Source organism: Erpetoichthys calabaricus, chromosome 14 (assembly GCF_900747795.2).
Source record: "Erpetoichthys calabaricus chromosome 14, fErpCal1.3, whole genome shotgun sequence".
NCBI classification, from domain to species: domain Eukaryota; kingdom Metazoa; phylum Chordata; class Cladistia; order Polypteriformes; family Polypteridae; genus Erpetoichthys; species Erpetoichthys calabaricus.
The window spans coordinates 93,077,078-93,096,606 of NC_041407.2; the positions used below are offsets into that span (position 1 = coordinate 93,077,078).

Consider the following 19,529-nt stretch of genomic DNA (forward strand, 5'->3'; position numbering starts at 1 on the left):
TCTGGGATGCAAAAAAGAGTAACCTTTCAAAGCCTTGCACCCTCCTGTCAAAGGCCCGCAGGGCACACATCTGTCACACAGCCTCCTCAAAGGCAGCAAACAGTAAGGAGTAATTAAAAGATGACGAGTACAGTGGATGGGACAAAGTGGTCCCAGAAAGTGCAAAAACTGGGTACCTCTTAATTGCATCCTTTGATGCTACTTGAAACATGCCATCTAGTGTTTATGGAGTAAAGGTAGACTGGACTTGAAGGTCTCAATAAACTGTAAGTCAAGCATTTATACTTATATTTCCTTGAAACATGCTTTTAATACCCCCTCTAGGAGTCACCATCTCAGGTTCTATGACAGTCTGTGAACATTTTGTGTCTGTAAAGGTACACTTTTCTTAAATCTGCTCCTTGATCTATCTGTTCAGGTATTTCATGGTGTCAATTTTGGTTTTCTCAAAAATGTAACTGAAGATTTGAAGAGCTTGTGGGATGACAGACCAACATTTAATTTTAGTTAGACCCTCTAAACATTTTCTGCAGTGTGAAGAATTTCTGTTCAGTAGACCCTGACGAAGACTCAAACCCAAATTAAGGAATGGATAAGTGGAGACTGGTTTTAAGCAAAAAGGCTCATTAATACATGCCATATAAGCATTGCCATTGAGGCCCATCGGGGCAAGAAGGTTTACATCCTGAGCTTAGGCATTCTATTAAAAAAGTGTAAAGGTTAACTGTTCAAAATTTGATTTACTTATTTACTTATTTTACTCAGGTAAAGTAAAATACTGCACTGGTCAGTACAGACTCCTTATGAATGTGGCCACTTGGTTTGAATCCTGTACCTGGTCACCAACTGTGTGGAGTTTCCACTTCTTCCCCATGTTACTAGGGGCTTTGTGTCCAATGCTGGCAAGATGGACTCTTTCATCCTGACCTGATATTATTAAGCGGCTTTGAAAAATGTATGTTAAATGCATTGTGTACCAATTGGAAAACCAGAAGAAATGTAATCAATTGTATCATAAGTGTTGTAAGTCACCAAGGATAAAGGCATCAGCCAAATGAGTAAATGTAAATGTAAAATACATTTTAATGTGTTCAAACCCTTTCCCAATCAATTTCTGTGTGATTTCTGCATGTTCTTCCCATGTCTGCATGGACTTTTCTCCTGCATCCCACAGAAATATAGGGTACGGATGTATGATTGGGCTCTGCTATGAACTCACACCTCCTTTACTCATTTTTACAGGAATAGATTCCAGCTCACAGTCAAAAATGGATGGGTAGATGGATTAATATTTCACATAGCTTTCAAAAACATGGTTTAATGTGTTAAATGATTTTGCAAATGTATTGTTAGCCATGGGGTTCTATGCTTATATATATGTTAAAGACCCTTTAAGAGGGTGAGATTTGAACCCACTGCACCAGGGGTTACATCACAAAGATGGCCTTTGCTAGTGTTTATGAGCTCTTGTATCTTTAAATGTGTATTTTTTATAAATCAATCGATACTGCTCTTAGATAGCTACTATTTAACACAACTACAGTATGCTCCCCTGTCAGCTACAGGTTGTATTTACTTATTTTACATAGTGATCTCATATTTGCATATATAATGTGCATGCATATTAAACCTGTTGCAAGAAGCCAAAGTCTCCCTCTGCAATACTGGGTATAAAAACACTTGAAAATACTTTATAGTCTCAATTTTGATTCAGCAATTTATTTTACATTATAAACCCAGCCACAGGGGATGCACAAGTCAGTGTGTTTCTTCATGCCGGTCCCAAGCCCATATAAATGTTGATGGTTATTTCAGGAAGGGCATCCGGTGTAAAATTTTGCCAAATTAATATGCGGACAACAATACAAATTTCCATACTGGATCAGTTGAGCTCCGGGTTAACAACGACTGCCACCAGTACTGCTAGCCAACAGGGTGCTGGTGGAAATTGGACTACTGTTGGCCAAAGAAGAAGGAGAAGAAGAGGGGGGAGACGTGTCCGGAGGCAGGAGGAGAGGAGGAAAGTAAAGAGAGTGGAACTAAGAGTAGGAACTTTGAATGTTGGCAGTATGACTGGTAAGGGGAGAGAGTTAGCAGATATGATGGAGAGGAGGAAGGTTGATATATTGTGCGTGCAAGAGACTAAATGGAAGGGGAGTAAGGCCAAGTGGATCAGAGGTGGATTCAAATTATTCTATCATGGTGTGGATGGGAGGAGAAATGGGGTAGGAGTTATTCTGAAGGAACAGTATGTCAAGAGTGTTTTGGAGGTGAAAACAGTGTCAGGCAGAGTAATGATTATGAAGCTGGAAATTGGAGGTGTGATGATGAATGTTGTTAGTGCATATGCACCGCAAGTTGGGTGTGCAATGGGTGAGAAAAAAGATTTTTGGAGTGAGTTGGATGAAGTGATGAACAGTGTACCCAAGGGACAAAAAGTGGTGATTGGAGAGGATTTCAATGGGCATGTTGGTGAAGGGAACAGTGGAGACGAGGAGGTGATGGGTAGGTATGGTAACAAGGAGAGGAATGAAGAAGGTCAGATGATAGTGGATTTTGCCAAAAGGATGGACATGGCTGTGGTGAATATGTATTTTAAAGAAGAGGGAGGATCATAGGGTGACGTACAAGAGTGGAGGAAGATGCACACAGGTAGATTACATCCTATGCAGAAGAGTTGATCTGAAGGAGATTGAAGACTGCAAAGTGGTGGCAGGGGAAAGTGTAGTTAAGCAGCATAGGATGGTGGACTGTAGGATGACGTTGGAGATCAAGAAGAGGAAGAGAGTGAGGGCAGAGCCAAGGATCAAATGGTGGAAGTTGAAAAAGAAAGACTGCAAGGTTGAGTTTAGGGAGGAAGTGAGACAGGCACTGGGTGGCAGCGAAGAGTTGCCAGAGAGTTGTGAAACTACAGCAGATGTAGTAAGGGTGACAGCAAGAAGGGTGCTTGGCGTGACATCTGGAAAGAGGAAGGAGGAAAAGGAAACCTGGTGGTGGAATGAGGAAATACAGGAGAGTATACAGAGAAAGAGGATGGCAAAGAAGAAGTGGGATAGTCAGAGAGATGCAGAAAGTAGACAAGAGTACTAGGAGATAAGGCGCAAGGTGAAGAGAGAGGTGGCAAAGGCTAAAAAAAAGCGTATGATGAGTTGTATGAGAGGTTGGACACTAAGGAGGGAGAAAAAGACAGAAGGAACGAGCTGGGAAAGATGTGCAGCAGGTTAGGGTGATAAAGGATAAAGATGGAAATATACTCACAAGCGAGGAGAGTGTGTTGAGCAGATGGAAAGAGTACTTTCAGAGGCTGATAAATGAAGAGAACGAGGGAGAGAAGAGGTTGGATGATGTGGAGATAGTGAATTAGGAAGTGCAACGGATTAGCAAGGAGGAAGTAAGGACAGCTATGAAGAGGATGAAAAATGGAAAGGCCATTGGTCCAGATGACATACCTATGGAAGCATGGGGGTTTGCAGGAGAGATGGCAGTGGAGTTTTTAACCAGATTGTTTAATGGAATTTTGGAAAGTGAGTGGATGCCTGAGGAGTGGAGAAGAAGTGTACTGGTGCTGATATTTAAGAATAAGGGGGATGTGCAGGACTGTAGTAACTACATCCATCCATCCATCCATTTTCCAACCCGCTGAATCCAAACACAGGGTCACGGGGGTCTGCTGGAGCTAATCCCAGCCAACACAGGGCACGAACCAATCCCGGGCAGGGTGCCAACCCACCGCAGGACACACACAAACACACCAAGCACACACTAGGGCCAATTTAGAATCGCCAATCCACCTAACCTGCATGTCTTTGGACTGTGGGAGGAAACCGGAGCGCCCGGAGGAAACCCACGCAGACACGGGGAGAACATGCAAACTCCACGCAGGGAGAACACAGGAAGTGAACCCAGATCCACAGGTCTCTCAACTGCGAGGCAGCAACACTACCCACTGTGCCACCATGCCGCCCTGCAGTAACTACAGGGGGATAAAATTGATGAGCCACAGCATGAAGTTATGGGAAAGAGTAGTGGAAGCTAGGTTAAGAAGTGAGGTGATGATTAGTGACCAGCAGTTTCATGCCAAGAAAGAGCACCACAGATGCAATGTTTGCTCTGAGGATGTTGATGGAGAAGTTTAGAGAAGGCCAGAAGGAGTTGCATTGCATCTTTGTGGACCTGGAGAAAGCATGGCAGGGGAAAGTGTAGTTAAGCAGCATAGGATGGTGGTCTGTAGGATGACGTTGGAGATCAAGAAGAGGAAGAGAGTAGTAGGCACAGGGTGCCTCGAGAGGAGCTGTGGTATTGTAAGAGGAAGTCGGGAGTGGCAGAGAAGTACGTAAGAGTTTTACAGGATATGTACGAGGGAAGTGTGACAGTGGTGAGGTTTGTGGTAGGAGTGACGGATGCATTCAAGGTGGAGGTGGGATTACATCAGGGATCGGCTCTGAGCCCTTTCTTATTTGCAATGGTGATGGACAGGTTGACAGACGAGATTAGACAGGAGTCCCCATGGACTATGATGTTTGCTGATGACATTATGATCTGTAGCGATAGTAGGGATCAGGTTGAGGAGACCCTGGAGAGGTGGAGATATGCTCTAGAGAGGAGAGGAATGAAGGTCAGTAGGAAGAAGAAAGAATACATGTGTGTGAATGAGAGGGAGGTCAGTGGAATGGTGAGGATGCAGGGAGTAGAGTTGGCGAAGGTGGATGAGTTTAAATACTTGGGATCAACAGTACAGAGTAATGGGGATTGTGGAAGAGAGGTGAAAAAGAGAGTGCAGGCAGGGTGGAATGGGTGGAGAAGAGTGTCAGGAGTAATTTGTGACATACGGGAATCAGCAAGAGTGAAAGGGAAGGTCTACAGGACGGTAATGAGACTAGTTTTGTTATATGGGTTGGAGACGGTGGCACTGACCAGAAAGCAGGAGACAGAGCTGGAGGTAGCAGAGTTAAAGATGCTAAGATTTGCACTGGGTGTGATGAGGATGGACATGATTAGAAATGAGTACATTAGAGGGTCAGCTCAAGTTGGATGGTTGGGAGACAAAGTCAGAGAGGCGAGATTGCGTTGGTTTGGACATGTGCAGAGGAGAGATGCTGGGTATATTGGGAGAAGGATGCTAAGGATAGAGCTGCCAGGGAAGAGGAAAAGAGGAAGGCCTCAGCGAAGGTTTATGGATGTGGTGAGAGAGGACATTCAGGTGATGGGTGTAACAGAAAAAGATGTTACATGTTAGATGTTAGAAAGATATGGAGGAAGATGATCTGCTGTGGCAACCCCTAATGGGAGCAGCCAAAAAGAATTTATTTTTACAACTTAATATACAATGAGAGCTCACATCTTTATTTTTATAAACTAATATAAACAGATAATAATTAAATTTTGCAGAATGATGTAGACTTTCAGTTCAGGGTCGTGGGGGACCAAAGCTAATCCCATCATCATGTACCACTTTCTTTCAGGAAGTGCCAGTGTGCCATAGAGTACACTCACGGGCCAGTATAAAGTCACTAATTACACAGACATTTATTTGTAAATTCAAAACTCATCCAATATGAGTGTTGTGAGAAAGCCAAGTATTGATATCACCCAGGATTAGTTCCTGCCTTGGGCCAGTTGCAGCCTGGATAGGCGCTGACCCTCATACACCTTGAGCTTATATTTTTCTTTCCTTACGACCATGATATTTCCTATAAGCTCAAATTGTTAACTCTCTTGAACTAATTAATGTGCATACTTTATTTTATAAAAAGATACAGGCAACAATTTCATATTTTTTCATATTTATTTAAGTAGATGATTACATAGTGGCATATAATGTAGGTTAGTAAAGATGCCTCATATGGAGTGTAAGTGCCCAGGAGGACAGATGGGCAGCCAGGCCAGGATTGTGGAAGATTTCTTACTCATCTGAGAAGCCATAATGGAAAGATGACCAGGTTGCAGATACTACCTGGCTGAAACGTCTTATAATTCTCGTCATGGCTGGGATGCCAGAAGAAAGGATGGACTCAAAAGAGCCGGAAACCAGAAGCACTTTATCCAGTTTGTATACCAGCAGGGCTGCATGGGAATCAGAGTCTGAAAGTGCAGCGCTGTAGGGGTCCTTGGGTGACGATAGATGGTGGTGCCATGGGAGAACCTCCCTGGTTTCCATATGACCAGGAAATGCTTCCAACAAGCCATGACATGCCACTGGAAGGAGCTCGCTACCATACCTCAATGAGTCAGAGTCAGGAGGCAGCGGGCTAAACTCAACTCAAGTAGAGAAGGAGACAAGAGAAGGCATTGTTTTTTTATTGTTTTGGCACTGATCATTGTATTAATTAAGCTGTGTGGACTAAACGTCCATTTTATTGAACCCAGACTTGTATTAAGTCTTGAGTATCTGAAGTTTGAGGGCTCGGTGGCGCCCACTACTGTTCACAGGAGGAAGATGATTGCCAAAGGTCCAAAATGTTTCAATCATGCTCAAAACATAACATGCAGTTACAGAAGGCATGGTGCTCGCTCATAGATGTTTGTGAGTAATCTAACTCTATAGACTCAGAGCTCCAAATTCCTAAATTCACTCACCCAGTCACTGTCTCTGTGAAGTTTCTCCTCTTGCCTGCATGCCTTTTCCTAAAGGTACTCTGGTTTCCTCTCATATTCCAAAAGGTTAATTGGTGATTCTGAACTGGCCCTTAGTAAGTGTGCATATTTGCATGAGTCTGCTCTGCTATGGACGGAAGCCCCTCTCCAGCACTGCTTACTGTGTTGTGGTCACTGTTGTCAGAATAAGTTTTGGCCCCTCCAAACCAACTGCATACAGGATTATGGAGACTGTTAGGTGCTTATAGGATTGCACTGTTTACACGGCTGTTTCACAGTTCCAGATTCCTGAGTTCTATTCCCACGTTTGGTCCGTGTTTCTGTGGAGTTTGTACATTCATATTTATTCATTTGGCAGCATGACATACATGGTTAGTGCATTTTTTAATTTTTATGTTACAACTGACTCACGTCTTCAAGGATTGCTTTAATCCCTCTATCCACATCGTGCAGTCATTTTTCTTCACACAGCCACCTCCACTGTAAAGTCAGATTTGGATTTATCTCTTGTACACAGTCCCTTACACTGTAAGTTCATGTTTAATTAAATGATTCTGCACATACAAAGTAAGTTTATATTTTAACAAACAAAATGTATGTACTTTATGAACTAACCACAGCCACATATACCTATAACTTGATTTGCATACACCTAATGTGTTTTTTGGATATGAATGAGCCCAAAACATGATAAAAAAAAGCGACAGATCCATTTGTTCTTACCTGTCGCACAAAGCTATTAGAGGTGGTATCCGAGGAGGTGCTTCCATCAGAGCGTTTAAAGCGACTCTTCCTTTTGCCATACTTGCCCTGTAAAACAAGTGAAACATGTTAATCTATCTCCAAAGGGAAAAAGCTTTGCTCAGAAGCACTCAAAGTGTTAATAACATCCTTCCAATTAAGTTTTAATAATTCTGGGCACTTATTTGTCATTAAGAACAGTTATTGATGCTATTAGTAAAACCTGAATCTAACACGCTATACAGTCCTACCTGCTGCAACACCCAACATCTACAAAAAGACAATGAGCTGTCATGCCTTGTGAATAGTGGTAGCCCCCCACACACCTGAGCTGGACTAAGTGGTTAATGAATGAGTGGACATGGGGAAATCAAAGTTCAGACTTCTTTACAACCTGTGGCATAGTATTTCTTCAAGATCACCAATGAACGCCTGTCTTTTTGCACTAGATTTTGAAACATACAGTAGGTGGACATTAAACAAACATAGCCCTGATGTCTTCCATTCCTCCTAATTGAGACATGGATGTGATCTCAGAAGATTAAGCAGATTTTTAAAATGCATCAATACTTTACATCACTGCATTCTGAGGCTACTTTGCTTCTTTCTAGTGATGTCCCCCCATTCTATGCTTTCTTACTATCCAATGACATAATCAGCCAACTGCTCTTGGAACATGCCCTCCAGGCTATGTTACTGATGGTCTGGAGATCAGGAGTCTCAGATTCTGGAACCCAGATGGCCTGAAATATCCTGGGGTTTTTCCTCCCTCTTTGATAGCCCTGACCTCGATTTCATTCTTTTTGCTCTGATTATGACATTAGTATTAATCTTCCAAAGGGAAACATGTCCAGTAGAAGGGTCGCTCATGTTTACAAGTTCACAGTTGTAATGCTGTTTTCGAAATACACAAGATAAAAGTAAAAAAAGAATGTATATGGATAAACCAAATTTCCAGAGTTGGTTTGTGCCTTGTGAATAGTAGTAGCCCCCCGCACCCCTGAACTGGATTAAGTGGATAATGAATGAATAGACATGAGGAAATAGAAGTTCAGACTTCTTTACAACCTATGGTACTGTATTTCTTTATGATCACCTATGAAGGCCTGTCTTTTTGCACTAGCATATGAAACATGTGTGTCTGTCTGCTTAATATCCTGAGATCACAGCCATGTGAGAGCTGTGATTGTTCAATGTCCACCTATTACTATCTGCTTAATCCAAATAAAGGTCACAGTGAGCAGCATTGAGCACAACACGGGGACCAGCCACAACACCTAATCCACATTTCCATATAGTCAAATGGGGATAATTTAGAGTTGCCAGTTATCCTAATATGTTCATCTATGGGACGTGGGAGGAAAACTAGAGTTCCCAGAGAACTCACACAGACAACCTCCATACAGAATAATCACAGGCTATAATTTGAACCTAGGATCATAGAGCTATGAGACAGCAGCGCTAATGCTACCAAATGCCCAATATCAGTTTTTCTGTTTATTTGTAGAGTATATAACTAATTTCACATAGTGAAGACATATACTAATAACATATTAATACCTGCTTAATTCAAATTTGGGTTGCAGAAAACCAAAGTGTATCCTAGCAGCACAAAGGCCAAAGCCATCCCAAAGCAGGGGATCAGTCCACTCTTGTACACACTCACACTCATATTCAAACAATGCCCAGTTAGTCTAAAATATACATCATTTAGATGTGGGAGGAAATCACCCAGACTTGAGGAGAATGTGCAAACTCCACACATGCAGACAAGCCTAAAGTCACATTTGTGAGAAATGCTCAGGCTAGGGCAAAATGATTGAACCATGATTAGCACTGTTACCTCACAGTTCCTCTGCCTCAGTCCTGTGCATGTTGTACCTATATCTGCAAGAGTTCTATCCTGGATATTTTGTTTTTTATTCTATAACCCCATAGCATATATGTTAGCTCAATTGGACTGGCAACCTGTTTAAGACTTGTTCCAGAAATGTACTTTTTTAAATGCAACCAACCAACCTATCTATCTATCTATCTATCTATCTATCTATCTATCTATCTATCTATCTATCTATCTATCTATCTATCTATCTATCTATCTATCTATCTATCTATCTATCTATCTATCTATCTATCTATCTGATTTTACGGTTGAAGCTCTTCAGAATCCTACATTTGCCTACTTGAGAAATAGTTCTGAGAAGAACGAGAAACTCTAGAAATAGAAAAGCAGTCCACTTCCAGTGATTCCAGATTATTCCAGAAAGCCACGATCAATTATTAATGCTTGCCCCTCCCAGGATGTATGCCATCCAGATAAGCTCAATGAATTTTATGCATGGTTTGAGAAAACAGATGAAGCACTCAGTCCCCCAATACAGCCATCCCTCCCCCTTCTTCTAAGATGAGGTGAGAATTGTTTTTAAAAAATAAAACAAAAGCAGCAGGGCCACATCATGTGCCTCAGCAGTCTTTATCCATTGTGCAGATCACCTGGCTGCCACATTCACAGATGTCTTTAGAACTGTACCTCCTTACGTCAGAATTCTGCCCATCTGTGATTTAAAAAAATGTACTGTGATGTCTATCCATTAGTCATCCAAAATGACTAGCCTCATTAACTCTGAGGCTGTTGTTCTCACTTTTGTGATAATTAAATTGTTTGAGTAGTTGGTGCTTGCTTAGTTAAACCCATCTGTATTCCTACAGGTGAATCCATTCCAGGTTAATCATTGACATACTGGCGATTATACATTACAACATCTAAAGATTCCTTAAATGCATGCATATTCTTCATAAATTTAAGATCTGATTTCAGTCCTTTTAATGTGTGTCAGAATTACCGGAAAAACTGCTATATGATGCCTGACACTGGATTTTTTTGAAGAACAGGCTTTCAGATTGTCAAAACAAACATCCTAATAACCTGTCCTCTGACTCCTACTACTGGAGCTTGTGGGCCATGTCTGGTTAGCTGGGTCTATTTTTCATGAACCACATCCATCACATACTGGTAATGGAACATAAACAATAACATTAAGAAAAAACAAAAAGGGATTGTATTGATTGCCACTAAAATTACAATATTGGCTTTGAACTCTCATCAGTGATCTCACTTTATATTCATCTATCCAAATTCAAAATGAACTTAATCCATTTAAGGGTCATGAGGAGCTGGAGCCTATTCCAGCAGCCTATATTAAGCATATTTTCCAATTAGCTCAACCCCAAACTCCACTAAGCAGGTTAAGATGATGGATGGATGGATGGTGGATGGATTGTTTTAGACCCTACTTACCCAAATCAGTATTTTTTCTAGGCCTCTGTAAAGCGTTATAGGTCAGTGGCCTGCTTTTCAAAGAGCTTCTTTTTGATGGCAGTCAGAATATTAATCATTCCTTGACAGCTTTATTCCTTTGCTTTATGCCTACTCCTGCACTCAGCTCTTTTGGAGTGTTTGCTATTAATCATGCTGACTGTACTGGACTGGTGACCCATTGAGGACTGGTTCCTGTCTTGAGCCTAAGACTAGTGGGATCCAGTAATGGACCAAAATGTTTAAGGAATAGTGCAGATGGGTACATAGGTAGAGGAACTAATGGAATTCTGTCTTTAGAGGTGAATTATAAATGACTCACCAGCCTCAAACTGAATGAAGAGGTTAAGAAAATGGATGGATGGATGATTAATACACTGTGGTATCTTTAAGCTGTCTTTTATCATCTCCTGCATGGTATAATGAATCTTTTTTTTATCCATAGCTTATGTACAGTTCTAGCCTTCCATTTTGTATGGCTTTATTAGCATAACATAGCACTGACTGCTAACATAAAAACAAATTTAGCCAGCTTTGGATGGTAAGCAATAAAGGAGACACATTTTAATTCAAAGACATTGAATACAGTCGCTTGAGAATAAAAAGTTATGTCAATATGCAGCACAAAGGCACATGTGACAGAGGAGAGGAGAATGCCTTCATATACTGAGCACTTGCATCCATAAATCAATGATCTGATTATTCTCAGCTTGACAAGGAATTTGAGCAGTCAGAACAGATGATTTATGATACGAAGTAAAAAAGAGGGCAAAGTTCACCAGGGCAAGCTGCTGCATTTCATATAATTTTGGGCCCTATAACAAAGTGACCAAGGCCATGTAGGCATTGTCTGCGATAAGCTCAAAAGAAGCCCATGTGGGCCCTGGACTGTACCCAGAGATTACAAGGGAGAAAACAACAAAACGCCAGACGAAGCCTGATCCTCTAGACGTTAGTGACGCATGTTTAGAAGGGATATTCAGCACATGGTTGGTTTCCAGGAGAACATGTACAGCACAGAACATTTCAGGAAAATTGTACAAAAGAGCAAAAGAGCAGAAATGTAAATCTAAGCACAGAGTGTGCATCCAAACTGTGAGTCACTTTGTTTAAATGAATGTGTCTTTTTCTGCAAAACAAAATCAGGATAAAATATGCAATGGTTCTATAGTCTTAGGCATGTCTGTTTACCTTCTGTTACACAGAGAGCAAAAGGAAAATTCTGCTTTCAGGTACAGGAAACAACAGCTGATATAAGACTATTAATATGAGAAGAGTTGAGCTTGGTAAAACATGGCCAGAGAAACCATAAAGTTAAAAGATCCTGTTGGGGATTTTGAAGAGAGCTGCACTCAGTGTTTGTCTAATGTGTAGGTCAGTCCCAATAGGCCATTTCAAAGGAGACAGAAGTAACAGATGAATAAGTGTTCATGTTAATGTCCTGACAACCAACAGTCTGGACACAAATGCAGAAGAAGGTGATAAACATAGAAATGTTTTAGTGATCTGAACTGTGCTGTTCTGTTGGGAATGCTTAAGGACATCTAATCTTTTGATTATCTAAAGCAGAGTACTGAAGGATGACAATTTAAATAACATAGATAGATAGATAGATAGATAGATAGATAGATAGATAGATAGATAGATAGATAGATAGATAGATAGATAGATAGATAGATAGATAGATAGATAGATATGCCTCTTACAAGCTGATAGACTTCTAAAGTTAGGGTATAAAGTCTGTGAAAGACTAAACAGTTCTGTCTCTAATGGAAAAGTCTTCTTTTTAAATGTGAAAGAAATGTGTGAGAGAAGCTAGACACTAAAAGAACTAGAATCTGAGTTCACTGTATCTTCTACCTAGTTGCACATGCCCAGGCCTCATGTTAATTCTCTTACCTAGGGCACTACAGCTAAAATAAGTTGTCTTTGTCATTGAGATTCAAAGCTTTTGAGAGCTCATTAGTGCAATCAGATCCAAAGTGAGTGTGACCTGGTTCGTAAATTTTTCCAGATTACTCTTCTTGTTTTTGGAATTATTATTGGGCTGCCACAGGAAGGAATACTATAATCTGATTGGCAGGGACCTGGCAAATCACCATCTCTCAATCTGTGAGAGTCCTCCATTAAATTAAACTCTGCTGCGACCCTGTTGTCATGGCAATGCATTGCCTACTAATTGCATTTAGGAGTAAACGGCCCCTAATATACAACGACCTTTATTTAACAGGACAACTTGCAGCTGAAGAAAAAGAGTGGGAAGGTGCAACAGAGACTCTGCACAACAGACGATTATCTCACACTTAGTGCTCTGCCACAGTCACTATGGGTAAAATAAAATATAGATTTCATGCCGTTCTGTAGTTAAATGCAAGACACCCAGCACTCTTGCTGCTAAGATACACATGCCCTGTAGTCCCCCTAAATTTTTATTATTAAATTGCATTTGTGATCACACCACAGAGGGGCATCAGTTACCACAGTACCCTTACTATCCAACAACAGACCTATTAAAGCCCAGCATCACACTTCACATGCCCTACATTGGTGGTGGTTGAAGTGATTTCTATGTAAAGCACTGTGAGTAGGTTAAAATGTGCTATAATAATGTAATAAATCGTTATTATTATCACTATAGTCCATTATTAAGATGCAGACCCGGCTGAGACCCAGTAGTCTTACTGGGCCAACCTGTAGTGCAAACCTGGTGTCATACTACAGTCAAGCAACAATGACTCTTTTAGCCTTATTGCTTAACTACAGACCTGCTGAAGTCATGACACCTTTCTTATTTTTACTAAAATTCAGATCGCCTGCAGTACCTTTACTGTTAAACTGTCAACACTACAAATGGGCAGCAGTCACTCAATAATCTTAGTGTTAAGCTTCAGTCCAACTGAACTCCTGATGTCACACTACATACAATCTACAGTCTTTTGCTAAAATGCAGGTATGTTTCTTTTTACTCCTGGTCTCACACTACAGGTGGGCAGCAGACACTCAGTGGCCTTGGTGTTAACCTTCAGACCTTCTGAAGTCCTGTTGTCCAGCTACATACAGCCTGTGGCACCTTTACTAAGTTAAAAACTCTGCAGTTACTCAAGTGTTGTTACAATTGGGTGTCAGTCACTCAGTCACTTTACTGTTAAACAAGAGCCCTGATGAAGTCCTCATGTCATGTTACATATGGCTTTCTGTCTACAAGTATGGTACAGATAACCCATCGCTACCTAATAGACTTATTCTTAACATGATGGTACACTACACACACCCTGCAGTTAACTAGTGGCTTTATTATTAAAATACAGACTCAAATCCCATATATGCCAGAAGTGATTCCTACAATGGCTCCACCCCAGGTATGACATTAACCTGCATCCAGCCCTGCAAGCAGGTCCTCCAACTTGCAGGAAAAACTCGGAGGTTGGTGACAGTATTGGCACTCCAACCACTGTAAAAAACCTCTCCCTGTTCCATCCATTCAAACTAGTGTAGTGCTGAGGTGTCACCAGTTGCACAACTGCAGTCAGGTCCTACTTTGGGATCCTAAGGTGTTTCATCATGTGGTGGGTGCAGCAACGTGCTGTATCAGTGCATGCCCCCAGCCTCTCTCTCTCTCTCTGCTGAAGTCTAGGCACCACTCTGTTGACACCATACAGCACTGTGTTTAAATCACAAATAGGGAAAAAAGACTAACAATAGACCAAAGACATCCTACAACAATAATTTGTAGTCACAGTTGTTAAGCTATAGATACACTACAAGCCCTGTATCATAATGCTTACATCTAATTAAACTGAATTAGTTAAAAGAATACAAACACAGCAGTCATTTCAAAATGCACAGACTGCACAATTTTGCTGTTCTGTTAAATATTTGTGCTGCAATGAGGACACCATGTTAATGTACAGACACACCACTCGTTGTCCAGGGTGGCACAAAGAGTACAGTCTGCACAGACCCAGTGTCAACAATGCCATTCTGCAGCTCTGCTGTCCTACTTCTGATACACTGCAGCCATGACATAGAAGCTCCAGCCATCACTTAACATCTTTCTACCTGCCGATACATTCTAGGGTCCCCATAATGGGATCATGTCACTTTATTTTTAAAGTATCTGCTAGCTTAAGTCAAACACACACCACTGAAATAAAACCATTAATTTGCTGTAGTGACTGGCCATTAACCTTTTCTTTAAACCAGTGACCGTCTTGTTAATCCAGACTTCAATGACAGATTTTATTAAAGTGTCAAAAATGAACTTTAAAACAGCAAATGTAGGAAGACAGTATGTGATGGAAAGCAGATAGTAAGATCACATGCACTAATAAAGAAAAACATGTGGATGTAGCTTCAATCAAACTGTACAACACTGACTGCTCAAACATCCCCTGCTGGTTAAAAATGGCAATGCACTTTAGGGAGGCTGATGAGCATGCATAGTGTGGAGTGACAGGACCACAGTGTGCAGCATAGTGGGCACATGAGGTGCAGGGTGGGATGTGCATGTTTATTACACGAGGATGTCTTGAGATGTTTGATGTGTTATAAAGAAGAAGGTGTGAACATGGTAGCTTGTCACACCCACTGCCAACTACAATATACTTTCTGTGTGTGCATGTGTGTGTGTGGGGGGGGGGGGGGGGGTTCTAAATTTACCAGTAATGCTGCTTTAAAAACCTCCATTGCCATTTATAAACTTTCTGATTTATTTTGCAGATTATTTTATCCAAAGTGACTTACAGATCAAACCAGCTAATGCATTTCTACAGGGTCAGTGACAGGTTAATTGACTCACTCGAAGACACAATGAGTCAGAATGGGGTCTGAAACAGCAGACTTGTGGTTTACAGTATGTCTCTTTAATCACTCGGCAACATACTTCTGTACCCTTGTGACTATGTGTTTGAAAGGTTGACAAAACTTCAGCATATACAGTATAAAATTTCACTCCTAATGGCCACCTGGTAGCTTAACATTTTAAATTATCATGGTACAGACAAAATCTTCCTTTTATAAAATGTAAGTCATACCGAAGACATTTGCATATACAGTACACTCTAGCACAGCTTTTACATCAATCTGTCAGTTACCTGAACATTTTTATTACTGTTCAGAATCATAGGGAGCAAGAGCCTATCTTGTCAGCATTTGACACAAGGCAGGAAACCACCCTTGACAGAATGCCAGTCCATCACAGGGCACAGTCACTCACACCCACACTAAATCATGAATACATATTTTTACACAGTTGGAGCTTTAGCAGATTAGCATCCTTATTCAAAGTCACACAGTGAGTCAGTGAAGATGGTGCTGAACCTGTAACCTGTTTAGCTATGTAGTCTTGTTGGATACAGCAATCTCTACTTTTATACAGACCTTTGCATAGCAATCTCTACTTTCACAGGCACTCACCAATACTCTAACAGTTCAGGAAGGTTAGGAGAAGGGGAGTAAATGAACCTGCACATTGTACTTTAAAGTACAACTTGGTTACTGCCATTGTCGGAATTTGATTCAAAAGATTCAGTCCACAGATAAATTTAAAATAGAATAATACCATCCTTATCACATGAAGGCAGACAGGGTTGCTCTCTTGGGGTTCAGGTAAACTACAACCATCTTCATTCTCACAAGTAATTGTACGTATATGTGAAAGAAAGAAAGAAAGAAAGAAAGAAAGAAAGAAAGAAAGAAAGAAAGAAAGAAAGAAAGAAAGAAAGAAAGAAAGAATCCTCGTAGCCTATGATCCACAGCGTTGTACATGAACTGTTAGGATCGTTTTGCACACTTCCTTTCCAGGCTGTCATCAGAATGTTGCGTTTTAATTGCTGCAGCGATTACTTGCAGATATTGAGAAATATAAAAAGGGTTGTGCTGTGCTGTACATATCTGCACATTACATACCCTATTTAAATCATATCATTGCTGGGAATGTAGATTCACAACATATGGACCGATGTGCATATCTGCGTATTACTGAATGGACTGTACAGTATATGTAGACATGTATACTAATTAACGTTAAATTCTATACCGACTCATTGTATTTGCATAGGCTTTCAAGAAAATGTTCGATTTTACCCGTACTGTCTACACTCTGTAAGCGCTGCGGATGCACTAATTTGGCCGCCCTCCTGCTCTTTTCCTTCCCCTTATCTTACCTGTAGAGTGGGGTTATCAAAAATCTCCATCTGAATCTCCTGGGTGGAAGTCGATGGCGTCCTAGACATGCTGCTTTTCTGTACCATTGATTTCTTTTTCTTGTCCCTTCTTTTCTTTTAGTCAAATGTAGTCATTTTAAATGAACATGGTTTTAATCCGCTTCTCGTTTCCAGATGTTGGCTCCGCTGTTCTCCTGCCTCTTGGGCACACAATGAGCTGCAGTGAAGACCCGCCTATAAACCCCGCCTGTCGCCGCTGTAACCAATTAAACGTGAGAAGCCTGCACACAGTAAGGTTGCTATTTGATCAGAGATACGTCAGTCAAAACCCAAATGCGTATGCGAGGCGAGGCTAGGGCGGGAACTACGCTTCCAAGGCGCACCTGCCATCCTCCCTAAGGAATGATCACGTGGGAACTCTACCCGCCTGCCTAGACCGCCCGCCGAGGACAGGGGGCGCTCTCTTGAGGGAGAGAGCTGAATCATTAACTTATTCTCGTGCCGATTTTTTTTATATTTTGTCCACCAATTCACATACTAGAGGGGTCTTGCCCAAAGTTCTGAAATGGAGGAGAAAGCACAATGCTGCCAGAATTAGTTGTGGAAAAATAAGGGCACCAAAATTCTTCAGCCATCGACCACCTCTCCCCCACCCCCTCTGCTTTGCACAATGAAACGAGCATTTGACAGCAGCATTCATCAAGAATCTTTAACGAGAATTATGCAAATACATCCTACCCACGAAGCTGCCAGCGCATGGGAAGTATGATATTCATTTTTGCCGCACTGTGTAATATATCAGAGGACGAGAAATGTGTGCTAATATGGACAAACGAGACATAGAGGAGTCGTTCTACCCAGGTTGTGGAGATTAGTATCACTTCAGTTACAGTAGTGCTGAGCCTTCCGTTAATTTACTTTTTTTAATGGTCTCCTAGCAGTTACCAATCTACAGCTGACCCATGCGCATCATCTTTAACAATCCGCGCTGTTAACGGTCCAGAATTCAAGCCTCTTCCACACGGTTAGATCCAGCAAGTCAGCAACTTGGGGTTTCATCACCATGGCAACAGCAGGGTGAGCATCTACGTGGTACAGGCTGGCAAGCTACTATAATGCATCATTCCGCGTGCGTGTACAATTAGTTAAACCACGCAAGAAAAGTGTCCGACTTAAGCCCACGTGATTTGGCACCGTTACCGGGCGTTAAAGTGAAGGATTCCGTAGGCAACGGGTTGATAAGTGCTTGATCGGTGACGTGAGGAAAACACGCGAAGAAAGCGGGGGTGCGGGTTATGGAGAGGTGATGATATTTGTAGGAGTAAAACAGAACGAGCATGTGTATTCTGAACAGAAGCCGTCCTGACTGTGCCAGTTTCTCCAAAAAAACAATCACGGTACTACCAAATCTTGAACTGCAATTGCTGTAATATTAGCCTATGTCAGCTAGGCGGCGAGCATGTCTCTTTGTAGAATATCTCCCGTAAGTGTCGCCATTTCGGCTCTCTTCTTACTGTGTAGGCGAAGCTGTATCAAATCTGTGACTTACCTGTATTGAGAGGAAAGGTTTTATAGTTAAAGAACTCATTATAAAAAAACACGTTTGTAAAAAGGGTGAGAATAGAAAAAACGTCTGATAGGCGACGTGCCATATTTATCTCGGGCAGATCTATTCTAGAATTACTACAACGGATTTTGTTTTGGTCTCCTTAAAACGCTTTAAGGTTGAGAACAGAAAAAAAACATCTGATAGGAGACCTACCATATTTCTTATGTCTGGGCAGATCTAGTCTAGAATTACTACAATTGATTGTGTATTGGCCTCTTTAAAGCATCGGCTGGGTTTATGGTTCGGTGGTGGAGCATTTGACTGCAGATCAAGCGGACCTTGGTTCAAATCCCAGTGTCCCCTTGGTGACAATTTAATTTGTATCAATTATATATTAGGAATGGCTCTTTACAGAGTTTTAGAAAGTGAACCCTTCTCTTTAAATGTGCATGCAATCAGATCTTTGATGTGTAATTTCACACACCCAGGTAAGCACAGTGATTATAGTCTCAGAACAGAGGCATGAATCATATTTTCTTCTCACATGTAGTTAATGTCTAATTAATGAATTAACTTCTACGTGACACTTCCAAAATTTGTTCCTAAACCACACTGTTTTGTTGGTATTGTTTAATAGGCTTGTGTCTGTTCAGACTGGGCTCATTTGCACTCATTATAGACGGTTGAGGTTTGTTTCCCTGATGATCTTGTCCTGTAAAATGTCATCCATACAACCATTTTCAAACCCTGTACACTGTTCAAAAATACTGTTTTTTTAGTTGCACTTTAGTGGGTTGTGTGTTTCCTTATAGACTCTTTGCTGGACAAAGATCCATTTCATTCTGGGAGAGGTTCTTTGCATATAAAATTGTTTTTTAGGGCTTTAAAAAGGTTTATGATATGTGGGCAAAGCTGAAATTTTTAATATAAACGAGGCTACCAATAACAAGATACTAACAGATCAAGAAAACTTGAACTTAACCTCTCTTAGTATAAGCAGTAAGAGTCCTTTCAAAATCACAACACAAATATGTTACCATTTAATCATAATTATTTATGGAGTCTGTTACAGATCTAAATAAATAAAGTTTCTTTCTGGAATCTTCATGTGAATGGTTCTTTCAGGAACCAAAAATTGGTGTCACTCTGAAATATCACTTTGGTA

The 19,529-nt window shown here is 41.0% G+C and overlaps 1 protein-coding gene across 1 annotated transcript in view; it reads right to left on the reverse strand.

Annotated features, from left to right (window-relative positions):
- Positions 1–17,025, reverse strand: part of cacnb1 (calcium channel, voltage-dependent, beta 1 subunit) — a 67,121-nt gene extending 50,096 nt beyond the window's left edge. Inside the window, 2 exon segments of the mRNA XM_051936465.1 lie at positions 7,318–7,404; positions 16,816–17,025. Of these exon segments, the coding sequence (XP_051792425.1) occupies positions 7,318–7,404; positions 16,816–16,902 (174 nt within the window). The 5' untranslated portion in view covers positions 16,903–17,025.
- Between the last annotated feature and the right edge of the window lie 2,504 nt (positions 17,026–19,529).